The sequence below is a fragment of the Pezoporus flaviventris genome, unplaced genomic scaffold (assembly GCF_033815535.1).
Source record: "Pezoporus flaviventris isolate CSIRO_AGI_PZ_B2104156 unplaced genomic scaffold, CSIRO_AGI_Pfla_v1 ptg000097l, whole genome shotgun sequence".
In the NCBI taxonomy this organism is placed as follows: Eukaryota; Metazoa; Chordata; class Aves; order Psittaciformes; family Psittacidae; genus Pezoporus; species Pezoporus flaviventris.
Window position 1 is genome coordinate 2383133 of NW_026892645.1, and position 14735 is coordinate 2397867.

A 14735-nucleotide genomic window follows, 5' to 3' on the forward strand; every position below is an offset into this window, starting at 1 on the left:
GCGGGATGCGGTCACCGCCAGGCCCGGTGGGCCCTGCAGGAGTCGGCGGGGAAGGGGGCAGCGGCCCGGGCTGAGGCCCAGGAGGCCCCCGAGGGCCGGTCGGGCGCTCACCTCCCTCCAGTGGAGCTGCCGCAGGCTGATCTTCAGCGCCTCCAGCGAGGTCTTGGCCTTGGAGCTGTCCACCGTGACGCGGGGCCGCCGGGCGGCTCGGCCCCCCTCCTCCCCTCCGCGCCGGCCCGGGGCCCGCCGCCCCCTGCCCCGCACCGCCCGCCCGGGTGGGCCTTTCGGCCCGGCACCGCGGCGGCACCGCCCCCGGCAGGCAGCGGAGGGCAGGGGCCCATCTGCCGGCGGCGCCCCGGCGGGGTGGCCTCCCTGCGGCTCCTCGGCGGGCAGCGCCGGGGACCCGGGGGGCTCCTCCGCCTCCCGGGCCGGCTCCATCCCGCGCCGCTGCCTCCGCTGGGCCGCCGCCCCCGCCCGTTGCCATGAGAGCGGCGCGGCGGACAGGGCGCGAGAGGGGCCAATCCCGCGAGGCCTCTGACCCCGCTCGCCCCGCCCGCTGCGGCCGCCTCCGCCATTTTGAGTGCGGGCAGCGCCCCCGGGCTCTGCCGGGGAGGCCATTTCGGAACGGAGCGCGGCCGCCATCTTGGAAGCGGGAAAGCACCGCGCTATGGCGGTGGTGCCTGAGGCGGGCGGTGCGGCTCTGGCAGCCCCCGTCCTTGCACCGAAACCCCTGCCCGCTGGTTCAGAAGTTAAATCAATGCCTTATCGTGTGATAGGGTGATGTTCATGTGAGGTGGAAGCCGTTACTCCAAGCCAAAGCGTTGCTTCTTGGCTTCGGGCTGGCTCAGCTCACCAGTTTCCTCACACTTGGCCCGTAATGACCAATTTAACACCGTGGACTAATGCCTACCGCGTGGTTGGACGAGTTTCTCTGTCTTCTTGTAATTATTCTTAGTGAGAAGCCCACGCCAGGGTGAGAAGCGCAGCACTCGGTTCCTCGTTCCAAGGGGGCATGTAAGGCACGTTGACTGAAGGGCCCTGGGCCTCCAGACCCTGTGGGTGTGCTGGAAACGTCTCCGCAGGCAGGTGCTTCCACTCTGAGTGCAATTACTCTGTTCGTAATAGAGTACATTTGTTTACTCTATTTGTAATAGAGTGCCTTTGTGTACTTGTAATGGAACTGATTGCAGAGCTCCGGTGAACACCAAGCTGCTAGCATCACTTCAGATTTACACGCTCTTACATTGCCCAAGTGAGGCAAACGCCCAGCCGGAAAACACAAAACCTGTTTTTACAGTGTAAAACAGAATGAGGCTTCTTACCAGCAGCAGCGTGAGCCCTCGGCGCTAGTGAAGAGCTGATGGAATGGAGAACAGGGGAGCGCGGCCGCCTGGAGGGCGGCAGGAGCAGGTTTGTGGCACTGAGGAAGCGCGGGCAGGCGGTGGCGCTGGACGCTGGGAAATGCAGCCTGGCTGTGAGGAACGCCGAGGAGAGAGGCTTGGGAAGGGGGGAAAGGGCAGGAATAACGAGGATGCTGTGTGAAGGAGCTGTCACTGGAGCCGCGCTCCTGATCCGGAGCAGGACCGCAACAGGACAACAGAAGAAAGCGTTTAAATGAAAGGAAAAGTTAAATAAATGCAGCAAAAAGTGAAAGTGGAAAGGGCATGTCCTGGCTAAGCTCCTTCCTGCGGAATTGCTGGGACTAGGAGGAGATGTGAACAGATCTGCCCTGCTCCATGAAGCTTTAGGAACATCGGGATTAACTTCTCAATCTCTCCTCATGCCGAGCCATGAGACACGATGTGCTGGTATCTGTGGTTCTGTGCACACGGATCCTTCTCCACGAGTCACCAGTAGTTTATAAAGAAGATTTCATCGCCAAGATACCGTCTCATTTCAACAGCAAACCAGAGCTTCACCCACAAGCCTAACACCGCCCATAGTTTTCAGTGCATCACCCATCTTCCTCCACTCACCCATCCAGGCAACAAAAAGACCGATGAATTACAGTGGAGTGCCCAGGAAGGCTGAGGTCACATAGCTGGCTCTCGGTTGCTCTCAGGTTGCTATTAAATGATGTGCAGTGTTTTTTTTATAGCTGAGATGGTTCATCATTAAAAACTTGGGAGCGTTTCCCCATGCAAGCAGGAGCTCGGAGGAGCCAGTGACTTTGGCAAGGGTGAGCTGCACTGGTGCTGCCTTTTCTGCATCCATCACCGAGGGCACAGCCTGGTTGTCTCCCAGCCACCACCGGATGCTGGTGTCTGCCACCAGAGTGGTGGATTTAAAATGATGCCCTGACTCTGACTGTCCCTTACCTCACCTCCAGGCCCCTGGATGAGCACTTCTTAACAGACATTAGAGATTCATCCTCACCAATGTCAGCAGTGCAAAAGGAAGCCAGAGAAACAGCTAAGATGGGCTGTGGCATTCAGAGGCTTTGGTATATAGGAAATACCAAACAAAATGATTGCAAAAGGTAAATATTTTTATCTCTAATTATGATATAGCCACATTTCTTACAGGTTAATAAGGTACTAGTTGTTTCTCTACCAGAGAAGCTGCAATATACCAGATACTTGGTTTGCACTGTACTGTATGGGTAAAGCCTTCATTTCATGTTGAGATAAATAGAGATGGTCTGCAGTGTGCAGCATGAAGTGAGACTGCGCGTGGTATTCAGGTACAGCAAGGTAGGGGAGTAAAATATAGGTTGAGCAGTAATAAAGGAGCAAGGTAATACAGAAGGCAAGTGTATCCTGCTGAATACTGCAAGCTGGATCTAGCAGCAGGAGAGAAATAGGAAACATCTGTCCCCTGTGAGGAGAAGGGAAATTTAAAGTTACTGTGTGCTCTTAAACACAAGCCTATTTCCTGAGAGCCTGGCTCAGAGGGAGTTGTTAATGAGAACAAATTGTTAGCTGGTGATAATAAATGACCAAAGATGTGTGTTCTGTCAAGAACCGTGCATCTGTTAAAGCTATGCTGGGGAAAAACAGCAATGTTTGCTTCTTCTGAATCATCTTTCAGCATTACAGTGGTGATGGTGTTTGTAGGTGTGTGCTCCTACACAGGAAGGTATCTGATGAATATCAGTGTACATGTACAGTTGTTGGCACGGTATCACATACCCTCAAGAAATACCTCAATTCTAACCTCACAGTATTCTGGCCTTGTAAGAGCTGTGATCTGTCTCCTCATGTAGTGTCCCTATACTTCCATTAGCTAAATTCAGGATATGAAATCTAGCAGAGGTGCTAGTCTGATTTTATGGGAATTGGGAAGGATACTGTACAGTCTTTTACTCATCTCTTAAGTCAACAACTTCACTCTTATTCATCCTAAATCAAAACTTCCTGGGTCATTACACCAGGACATGGTTAATCTGATGTTTGCGTGTGCAGATACACACCTTGCCATGATGTGCATTGTTACTGTCAGATCCAAGGGGGAGTTTGGTAATAAAGCAGTTATACAGCTGCAGAGCACCAATGGAGTACCACTGCAGACATCAACCTGTTTGTCTGAACTGTGCTAGCAGACGCTGCATGTATTTGCAAGAACATCCTCACTGAAAACCTCATTCTAAGAATTACACCTTCCCAGACAAGTAAACTGAGCAGTTTGAGTTTCACATCAGGGTAACAACCTGATCCACACAACTCAACTGAAGGGGAACGGCACTGCCAACCCGTGGTGTACAGAATTCAGGAGTTAGACTTGGGAAGTCAACGAGCTTTTGAATTTAGTAAAAACCATTTTTCTTAAATAATAAATGTGCCCGCTTTTTTGGTTACTGAGGCAGAATTTGTAGCTTTTATCTAGCAGATATCTAGGAAATAAACATATTTCCTTCTGTATTTTTCTTTTAAGATAGCCAAGACAAGAAAAACTAAGTAGCATGTAATGTGCAAAAAGAACATGCAATCTCTTTAAAATCATATAACACTGGCCTCCTGCCAGTGGCAAAAGAAAAACTATTTGCAGAAACACTTTAATGTATTTCTGAAAAAAGAACACACTTCTCAAGCTATCGCTGTAAAAGTTACTCATTGAGAACCATCCATCTGTGTCTGAAGTTAATAGTTCCTTTTGCAATGATGGCGAGTATCTTCCATCAGTTGTGCTTTCACAAATCATTAAGCAACCAATGCTTTATAAAATGAAAAGTCAGAAGAAAACATATCGAGTAAACAGACTCCACTTGGAAAATGTCCATGGTGGTGCTGTGCTTCAGACCAGGTTTAAATCTATATACATCAACCTATGCTTCCACTGCTTATGTTAGACCACTGAAGATTTGTGGTTGACCTACATATGCAAACAAAACATTTGCTGCACACTTGGGGCAGGGGGATTTACATGATAGAAGATGATGAAAATATGCATAATTGTGGATGACATTTTTCATTCCCGAGTCCTGCTGCACAGAGCTTTGGAACTGGCCATGCATGAAAGAGGCTTGCAACCCTAACAGGCAGGCTGCCTGGCCATGCTGCTGAGCTGAACCTTCAAGACATTAAGCTTCTGTTTCTTCTTGAGCAACACAAATCTGACACAACCATCTAACCCAGCAGACCCTGTATTTGCAAAGGACACGTATGACACTGAGGGGGCTGAAACAAGGACAGTTCCACACGTCAGGAACCAGTTGGTGCCCCCGGGCTTGCTTGTTTAAACAAAGATGTTAGTTTATCACCTAGTGATCACAAGTGATAGTTATCTGATGTAAAGCAAACAAGAGGCACTGCAGGTCAAAACACAGGCATGAACTACTTCAACTTTAGTTTGCTAAATCACTTACACAGAAAAGTTCAGATTTGGCAACAGTTGGGGTTTCTGATTTGTTCCTATTTTTCCAGTTAAATGGAAGCTCAAGATCAATTCATTTAAATGAAGGTTGGGCAGCCACATACTGGGGAACGTAACTCTTTACCTCCCCTTGCTTCCAGATCTTTTTTTCACTAGGGGACAGCACAGCTTCCTAGAACAGGAGGAGAAACATGTACAGAACCCTCTGACTTTGCAGTAGCTTCATATGACAACATTTCATGGTTGTGGAGATCTCATGACATGCTGTTCCCCTAAGTCTGCATCTTAACTTTTGATCACTGATTGTCTTAAGATACCAAAAAAACCTAACAGATTTTGTTCTCTTCTAGTACTGCTTAATTTTCCTTCCTAGAGTAAAGCAATTGTAAGGGAAGCAGAATGTGTCTGAAATTCTGGAAATCCTGAAGAATGGCAAGTGGATTCAGCTGCTAAGTCTCAAAGGGACATCCACTGGCACACTGCAAAGCTGCTAGCATGACAGCACACTGGAGGCTTTACTCTACGAATTGCACCAGCACAAATAAGTATTAATAACATTGATAAAGTTGCATGACAAAACCAGATCTGCTAAGGTAGTAAGCATGCACACATCTCTCAGATATTGAATGTATGATACGGAAGTGATTTCCTGTAACAGAGGTTTTGTCTGCTGTTACTGGATGTCTGTCTCATCATTCTTGCTATGTCACATCTTATTTGTCACTCAAAATCTTTGCAGCTCTGCTGTGCTGAAATAAGTGCAGAAAGGGGGAAAATTCCTTGGCATCAAGACCAGATCTCCTCTGGAAAGCACGCACCGCCTCTGCAACTCCTTTATCTGAGTTGTGAAGGTGGGTTTGGAAGAAACCTGACAGCATCAGATGGAGCAACAGGTACCTTTCCTGCAAGCCAACTGACAAAATTATTAAAGAACAGCTTGTATATAATACCCACTGTCCAATTTACACCACATTCAAGGTCTGTAAAATACACATCTGTGTAAGAGGGATTTCCATGCAGAGTAAATGTCAATGCAGTCACAAATGTGCATCCACGTGAGAGAAAGAGAAGAAATCTCGGTAGCCTGCGCCTGAAAAAGCAAGCTGATACAAACCTGTTCTCTGCAAAAACACTTGAAGCTATGTGCCAAGAAGCTGTCTTTGGTGCTTCACTCCTACTGTGTTCAGAGAAATGGGACTTTCTATGTGTGTTCTGCACATCAAAGGAATAACTAGCACAGTCCCTCCATCTGATGCAAACACCCACTATGAAGTTTGGCTGTTTGCTTCAAGAGGGGATAATGCTGGTGGGGGTTTATACTAAATCCATGATGATGTACTGTGAAACTCTTTAATTCCACATATTTGGCCAGTTTTATTATCCAAAAGAAAAGGCAGCTTTCTCACCTGCAGTGGAGTCCAAGCATTTTCTTTGTCTAACAAGCAAACTGGAAAGTTAACAGCTTTTTAAGTTCAGCAGCCTTCAAACTCAATTCTCAAACACAGATCCAAACCATTAACCTTAGAAGAGCTAAGCCCTATGAAAAGTTCATGGAAGTTAATGAACATGGAATATTAAACACTTCCATTCAATTGTGATCTAACACGGTCTGGCACTGCAAGCTTTATTAAATCACAGTTGCCTTCTTTTTCTCAGGATTCCCATGAGATGTTCCTTTCCCCCTACCCAAAGGATTTTATAATCTGTGGGATACTGGAGAGCACCAGAGTAAAAATAAAAAGACCATTCTTGTTATTTCATCTGTCCTTTCTATGAGATTAAAAAATGTAACTACCCAAAGCAGAGCCCTTATGCTCCCACTTATATAGGAATGCTCTTGTGGGAATGGGAGGGTAACGAGGAGAAACTCTGAGCAGCTCAGCACCTGACAGGTTCATGCATGCCCCAGTTAAAATGCAGTATTGCGGAATCAATGGAGAGACTCACCAGTAGTGGCTGTGTTGGGGTTTTTACCCTCACTAGTTGAGCTTTGCTGGCGTTAGCATCAAAGGAAGTGCAAGGATAGGCTGACTGGGTGGCATCTCCTTCTCTTTGGGCTCAGGAGAACCAAAGACCCAAATCTTGCTCAGTCAGTCCAAGGACATTTGCACACAAAATCTAGGTTATTCATTCAGGTCAACAGATACTTTTAAATGAAGATTCGTACAAGATAACAAAAGGAATGTTCTAAGTACATGCTAAACAGCATAAAGACCACACAAAATCACCAACAGAGAGCTAAACTGATGAATCTGCAGGCAAGATGTGTATCTAGACTAACATATTGGACAGAAACCAATGAATGTATTTACATACCTGAAACAACTCCTGTTTTGAGTTATGCTTTATAAAAGGGGTATCAGCATAAACATGGGAATATTTAAATGGAAGGTAATGCAATATTATGTATTGGAAGGAAAAAAAAAGAGAAGCCTGTCTGGAAACAAAACCTAGCAATGAGAGGAGGCTGACCACAGAACCTATCCCAGCTCAGGTGCCAGAATGAGCTGCTAATCCCACAAAGTACTTGAACATGTAGGGTCACAGCCAGTGAACCAAGAAGAATCCTTTGGGCTTTTTTCCCTCTCATAAGTTTCTGGATTTCTGGCTCTTGCCAGTCTCCCACTGACTTCCAAGTACTCAGAGATGCCATGAAACTCAGGACAATAATCCTCCTGAGACGGAGACAGGGAGCTGTGCACTGTCTGCCTGTGGCCACAATTTTCTCTCCTGGTAATGTGAAAGCCACATAAAAGGTGGTGTCCAACAACGTTCAAGCATACAGCTAGGAGTTATTTGTGTGACAAAAAGTTACAACTGATCACTCAAAAGTTAAATCAGGGGAACCCAGATAGGGTCGACTGAAGCACATATAAGCTTTGGCCCCTTGGATCCTACACAACTCACATTTCGGATCATTCCTGTAAATGGCAAAGAGCATGGCCATACTAACAGTCAAAAGACAAGTCTTTGGGTCTCAACACCACCGCCGTGCATGTGCTTCATCCCTTACCTATGTCGGTGCCTGCTGAGACGAACGGCATGCTCAGGCACGGCGAGTATTCCAGAGCAGCACCTGCAAGGACTCCACACTGGGGGGGCCATGCCAATAAGATGAAGCTGGAAGAAAAGAAGACCCTGAGTGCACAGAGCACCCAAAATCCTGACAGCGTTGACCCAGACAGTGTGCATCAGCTGTGCAACAGGCTTCTGACAGACCTTACATGTGAACCGCTTGCAGAACAGTCACATGAACACTGGACATATGCAATGGGTTTAGTCAACTACTCTTGTGCAGGAGCTGTGGTGAGATCCTAGATCATGGTGTACACTGTCCTCTAACACAGAAAATGGAGCGGGTGCTGCTGACCTGATGCAGCATCACTCACACTGTCCAAAACCACAAGTAATTCGATTAAGATGTGACTCCATCCATGGCCCCTGCACCGGGAGCACAGCACTGCACCCAAGGGAACACCACCTGCTCCAGGATACACCCGGACGCTTCCCTGCTGTGTATTTACAACCGAGAACAAGGGCTTGGTACTTTCACACCCTGGGAAGTTAAGACATGGCATTGCTGCTCTGTATTAAAGCCATCAGGCCAGGACAGCCCCAGACACGCAGAGAGACAAACCCTCCACCAGCTCAACCTCAGCAGGGTGTTTCAGGCGCTCCCTGTCAAACCCACAGCGAACTTCCCCAGGCAAAACCTCCCTTGCAGGCTCTCTCCTCCCAGCGGGCCCAGCCCAATGCTGTAATCGCGGCTCCACCAGGCCCGCTCGGGGTGGCCGCTCCCCGGCAGCCGGCCCATGGCCGATCTAACACGGGTCGGCTCCGGCCCCGGCCAGGCGGGACCTTCCTCCACAGCGGCCGGGCCGCGGCTGCCGATGGGGCGGAGCTTCACCGGCCCCCCCCCGCATCACGTGAGGGAACTTCGGGCCAATGGCGGCGCGGCGAGGGCCGGGGCCCCGCTCGCACCCGCGGACGCTCATTCAAAACGCGGCCGGGCTCGGGCAGCCCCGGACCCGAACCTGCGGCCGGGGCTCGGCGGGGCAGGGGGGCGCCGCCACCGGGGATGCCCGGGGGGGCCGCGGGCTGAGGCGGCCCCCGCCCGCCCGCCGCCATGCCGGTGAAGAACCGGTACAACCTGGTGGACGATGGCTGCGACTCCCGCGTCCCGCTGCACAACGAGGAGGCCTTCCAGCACGGCATCCACTTCCAGGCCAAGGTGAGCCCCGGACGCGCTCCCCCAGCCCCGGGCGGCGGCGGGTACGGTGGGGACCTCAGTCTGGGGGTGCAGCGCGGCTCCTACCCGGCTGTCAGAGCCCCTGGTCCCGTCCGGGCTCCGGGGGCCTCTTCGGCAGAGGCGCCCCGGGCAGCCCCTGCAGCGCTGGGCTCTCTGTGCCCTCACCCGTTGCAGAGCAGCCCCGGGCATTGGGTCCCTGCGGGCCGGTCCTAGGCACCTGCTGGCCATGGGCCGATGGCCCCATAGGCTCAGCCCGGGGCTCGCTGTGCCCCCTCCAACCATGCCCACCGTGCGTTCTTCAGCTCCGCCGGTGCCAGGTGTAAGGAATTCTAAAGAAAACGTCAATAAATTAGCAAAGCCTTACACTTTAGCACAATCAAACAGGTTCTTCTCCTAGTATTTTTCCATCTGTTTATCCTTATAAACTGCCTTGTGCATTTCATTTGAGAACTGATCTGGAAAGACCCCTCTTGACAGCCCAATGGACACTGCCTGTGGTATGGACACTGCTCGACCTGGTGCCTGTCATCACTTGGATAGGACCCTGTTCCTACTGCAGTGAGTGACAGCTCTGTATTCCCCTGGAAACCAGCAGGCTGTTATGTGCTGCTTAAAACCATGCTAGTGCCTTATTCCATCCAACCTGCTCATTGCATGGGAAGCTGTGCAGGTCCTCGTTTAAATGCAGTCTTCAGATATCAGAAACACTGAATAGTCATAAATTGATTCTATATTGATCATGAGCGGTCTGGCAGCATCACTCTCAGAAAGTGCCTCCATTGGAATTGACATTCTGGAGACAGTGCAGGGTTTATAATTCAGCTGACAAGAAGAACTGCATTTTGCTGGAGCAACTCTAGGGTTCCCTTTCCCTCTTTGAAGGTGGCCTAGCACAGATTAGAAATGGAATTCATGCCTGCTATCTCCTGAGCTGCAAAGAAGGGGCATATATATTCAAATAAAGCTTTGAAATGAGGATTTTGTGTGGTTTGGTTTTCCTGCTAAGAGCTGTAAGATTTAAGCAGGTTGGAGGATGGATCTGAACGGACAGTTAATCACATTTTAATAATAGCTCTCTTCCTTAGGGGAGAAGAACAATTTATCTTTGATTTCTTTATTTTAAACTAAGATTTGCTGTGCTGAGGAGAAGAAAACTCCTCATTTTGATTTTTAAAACACGTGAAGCAACTGTACCTTCAACTGAGTGGAACTGGCTTCTTCAGATTGACAGCTTCAGGCAGCCAGAGCTGTTCAGAAAGTGGCTACCACGCTGTTAAGATGTGTGGGTCTGAGATGGGGTTTGCATTAGCTCAGTAGCACGCTTGCTCAGTTCTGCTCTAAAATCTGACTCTTCCAATTAGGACGTGCATTGTGGACACATCACTCAGCCACAACTGACAATGACAGGGCTGTAACTGGTGCCAGGTGTCTCGCACCAGGCAATCTTAGTGACCACATTTAGTCTCTAATCTCCACATACCAAACTGCCTTACTTGCCCTATAATCTTCAGGGACAAACTTGAGGAGGTCAGTACTGGGAGCTGCTTGTGGAGAGGTGGCTGTTTGCGCCATGCTTCACAAGCAGGAAGGGTTCTGCATGGGAGCACAAGGACCCAAACTGCAGCAAGGCCAAAGCAGGGGGGTTTGGAGGATGTCCTCTTGTCCCAACCTATCAATTTAGCTTTGGTAGCATGGCCTGTTCCCCACTTCAGCCCCGTTTGCAGACAAAAAGCCAGCCAGCCACACTAAATTAATCTGGATTACCTGAGACTGCACTGACAGCCACTGCAGAGCAGGGAAGGAGATGCCTGCCAACCAAAGAGACCTCAGATTGGGAGTGATATGGATATGTCCTCACCACCAGGGCAGAGGGAAATCCTGGCTCAATCACTCCCTTCCCCACTGCCCTCAAGCTTTCATGGGCAGAGCGGTTTGACTCTGCTGTGGTTTACCAAAGGCTACAGCTGAACTTAACTGCTCTTAAAAATGCCATTTTGCAAAGGCATTTACAGAAGCATCAGGAAAGCCCGATGACCTTTCAGATTGCTTGTGGTGTTTATTTCAAGGCAGGCAGAAGAGCAGTAAATACTGAGCCAGGAGAACTCTGAAAGCCCTTTTAAGCAGAAGTTTTTAAAGATGAAACACATTGCAAGCCACAAGCATTAGAGAAATAAAACCAGAACTATGTCAGGAACAGTGATAGCAATGGGGGGAGTATTGTATCTCTGTTCATGTGTCTGATCAGCTGCCCTTTCTCCTCCTCCCCTCTCCATAGGGGAGCAACTTCCAAAACCCCCCATAACTGGAAAGCACACACTCAAACCCCAGATGTGATTCATGAGCTAAATGCTCTTGAGAGCATTTGTAAGCCAAGTTTTGTAACCTGCCCTCTGCCTCCTCTGCTAAGCTGCCTGTGACAGCCATGCAGACATGGGCTGTGTTACACTGAGGGAGCTGGTGGATTCACCTGGGAGCACCCCAGCATGGAGTCCAGACCCTGCCCTCAGCACCAGCCCGTGCTGGCAGGACACTGACATTTCTCATCGGGCCACTCACCACCTCACTCAGGTGGCATTTTTCTTGCCCTCACCAACATGCCCTTGACATGCAGGTCTTTCCTCAGAGCTGTGAGCCGCAGCTTCACAACATTAGTGGCCTTTTGCTCCACACATGAGCTGGCTATCCAGGACACTGCATGTTTTCCTCATTCCCAAGGCTGAGCTGGCAGCTTTGTGCCTCCTCCACTTGGCAGTGGTGCAGGCAGCACTCTGTGCATCAGTACCACCTCCTGTCAGCAAGTGCACAACCAGAGCCTGCATTGGTACACAAGCATTACAACCCAGCGTAAGGGGGGAGTACAGGCAGCACAGGGAAGAACACACGGGAGGGAGAAACAGCAGCAGCAGGAAGCTGTCTGCCTGCAGGTCTTCCCTAACAACCCAAGTAGCATCAGCCGCACACAGCCATTGCGCACAGGAGAACAGGCGGCCGGCTGGCAGAAGCTGTAGGTGTAGTGAAGTGGTAGAGGCGGAGGTGCTGAGAACACACCATCTGCCCATGTCTCAGCCTCTGAGTAAAAGGCCCTGCTAGGACTGATGCTTACACTCACTTCAGTGCAGCACCCAATGCCAAGGGCAGTGCAATCACAGCTTAGTCAGGCAGCTTGTTTAGCATAGCAGCTCCCCTAAGCATAGTTAAAACCTAGTGGTGGAGGGTGCAGATTTGAGTGGGTTTACCAGGATTCTGCCGACAGCTGAGCTGGTCCAACCAAGCAGAGACAGTGGTGTCCAGAGGGAAGGTGGTCCAGATGAAAAAGACCAGAGTCATGAGCCTTTTACAGGAAAGGTAGTTGTGGCACATCCCGGCAGTTTCCCAACTCCTATGTGCTTTTAGCTCCGAGTCTTGTAAAAGCAGGTGTAGTGAGGAATGACAAAGGATGGACAGTCTCATTTTCAGACCCACAGAACTGTGACTTGATCAGCAACAGGCATTGCCCTGCAAAGCACTGGTAAAGGAGCATCCAGAGTCCGAATGGGGTCAGAAGCTCACACCCGACATTAGAGATCCATGAACTTCTCCCTGACTTTGATAACATTGCCCGCAACAGATATTCCTATTGTGTCCTAGGTCAAGAGGGCCTAACCAAACAAGGACTAAATGAGAGGTGGTGTTTGTTCAGAAGAAGCCTCCACCATTAACTTGTGCATTGCTTTACAGACATCTCACTGTTGTGTCTTGCAGTACATCGGTAGCTTGGACGTACCCAGGCCCAACAGCCGCGTGGAGATTGTGGCAGCCATGAGAAGGATTCGGGTAAGTTCAAAAGAGCTGAACCCACATGGAATAAAAGGTTACATTCACTGGAGTGACTTGGTTGCAGTGCACTGTTCTACATCCCCCTTCCCCAGCCTTCCTGTCTGGAGCTCAAATCTCAGCACAGTCAGGATTGTAACAGGCTGCTCCAGAAATTCCCAAGGCATCTCAGGATAGACCCGTCCCCAGCTCTTTGCAAAGGGATCAGTTAGCAAAACTCAAATAGCAAACCCTAGCCTGTGCTGAGAAGGTATGGGGATTCTCCTTGAACCTAAGAGATTTATTTAGCCTGTTTGGGTTTTTATGTGTGTGAAAAATAAGATGTACACACAGTGTGCTCCACAAAAACATTTGTATTCATTGCTGGTTCCAAATATGTTATATATTGAAATACCTGGCAGATGCGATGGATGTAAATCCCATCAGACTAGACTTTGTGGATTCTGCTGCTCATGGAATAATTTGCCGTTCTCCCACATCCCCCAGTATAGTTTTACAGTTCCTGTTTCTCATCATAAAATCTGCACTCTTCCTCCTGTAGCCTTTTATTCTTCAGAGCAGGCTGTGAATGGTCATCAGATTGAGCTACCATTAGCAGGGTGAGCTAACTTACATCTGCTTCACGTATAACCAGTTCAAGCATATGTACCCCAAAAGGCAGTGCAGCTCCTGTGCCTGTCTGAAGTTTTGCAGGGGTCTTAATACTGAGGCTGTTCCTGTGTCTCACAGCAGCTAAAGCAGGTTTGAGAATCTTCCATTTAAAGCTTTGAAGGGATTATCCCGTTTCTCTCCCTCCCCCCATAGTATTTAACCCATCTAATTTTCATTTAGAATAGTGCTTTTTAAACTTAGCCTGTAACTGGCTGGGGAGCTGATGTATTCATCTCCAGCCAAGCTCAGAAATGACATTCCCCTGCCTTTGCCTGCTCAGACGATTAGCACAGCTCTTGCTCAGAACAAAGTGCAGCAGCAATCTAAATTGCCCTGGTTATTTATGGAACAGGTGAAGAGCTATAGGAAGGAAAGGCAAGAAGTGATGACTACCAGGGCAGTTTAGAAGCTGGCATAACAATTGGTAATTTTTGAACTGAATCAATATTTAGCATCAGATTTGACACTGCACTACTGATCTTGACTGATAACACCCTTGGAAGGAAAAGCAGACAGTGTTTTAATATCAGCTTCTGGAAAGTCTTGCATTCTGTTTTCACACCTGCTATTGCCGCAATGGTACCTAGCTCAGCCTTGGCAATGCAATAGCATGCTTGAGTGCTATATGACGCGTATAAGGAACCACTCTGCATTGGTGGATGCCATCAGTTAATCTTATCACACAATATTTTTAAAGCAGGCATCCTGTATTCTATACTGGGTTTTTAATCTTGGAAGCCCTTTCCAAAAAGGGAGGGCTTCCCTTTTCATGGGCGTATTGTACAGCAGGATCTTATTCAGACACTTCCTGGCTGCTGAGCGGAAGATGCTTCTCTATTGAAGATAGTTAATTGGCACTGATCCTTAATTAGAGCATAAAGAATGAACTGGGAGGTCTTTGAAGAGAATTCTAGTGCATAGAGTACACAACCTAGGAACTGAGGGAAGATGGGGGTTATTTATGTAGCATTCATTTACATGCAGAGGCCTTGTCTATACTAGAGCTTTTTCCCATGGACTCTCAGCGGCACCAGTTGCAACTGGGAGGAAACAGTGGAAGAAGCTATTGGTGGAAGCTAGTATTTTGCTACCATCTTATTGTGAGTGGTAGTGCCTGTTTGCACTGCAAGAGCAAGAAAGCTCCTGTGGCCCTGCCAAGTGTTGGCAGGAGCACATTGTGCTGAAGCTTTCATCCTTTGTGCATTCCAGT

General features: G+C 49.0%; 2 protein-coding genes across 11 annotated transcripts in view; one reads left to right on the top strand and one right to left on the bottom strand.

Moving 5' to 3' along the window:
* The window catches only part of TTLL11 (tubulin tyrosine ligase like 11), a 62306-nt gene extending 61853 nt beyond the window's left edge, over window positions 1–453 (bottom strand). For all 10 annotated transcript variants that reach the window (XR_009747424.1, XR_009747423.1, XR_009747422.1 and 7 more), the window contains exon 1: window positions 112–453. Coding sequence is in view for 4 of the 10 variants with exons in the window: in XM_061476506.1 (XP_061332490.1) it covers window positions 112–438 (327 nt within the window). In the remaining 6 variants the exon portion in view is untranslated. The remainder of the gene's footprint in view (window positions 1–111) is intronic.
* An 8429-nt stretch (window positions 454–8882) lies between these two features.
* Window positions 8883–14735, top strand: part of LOC133281478 (carboxyl-terminal PDZ ligand of neuronal nitric oxide synthase protein-like) — a 31318-nt gene continuing 25465 nt past the window's right edge. The window contains exons 1-2 of the mRNA XM_061477124.1: window positions 8883–9043; window positions 12803–12874. Of these exons, the coding sequence (XP_061333108.1) occupies window positions 8939–9043; window positions 12803–12874 (177 nt within the window). The 5' untranslated portion in view covers window positions 8883–8938. The remainder of the gene's footprint in view (window positions 9044–12802; window positions 12875–14735) is intronic.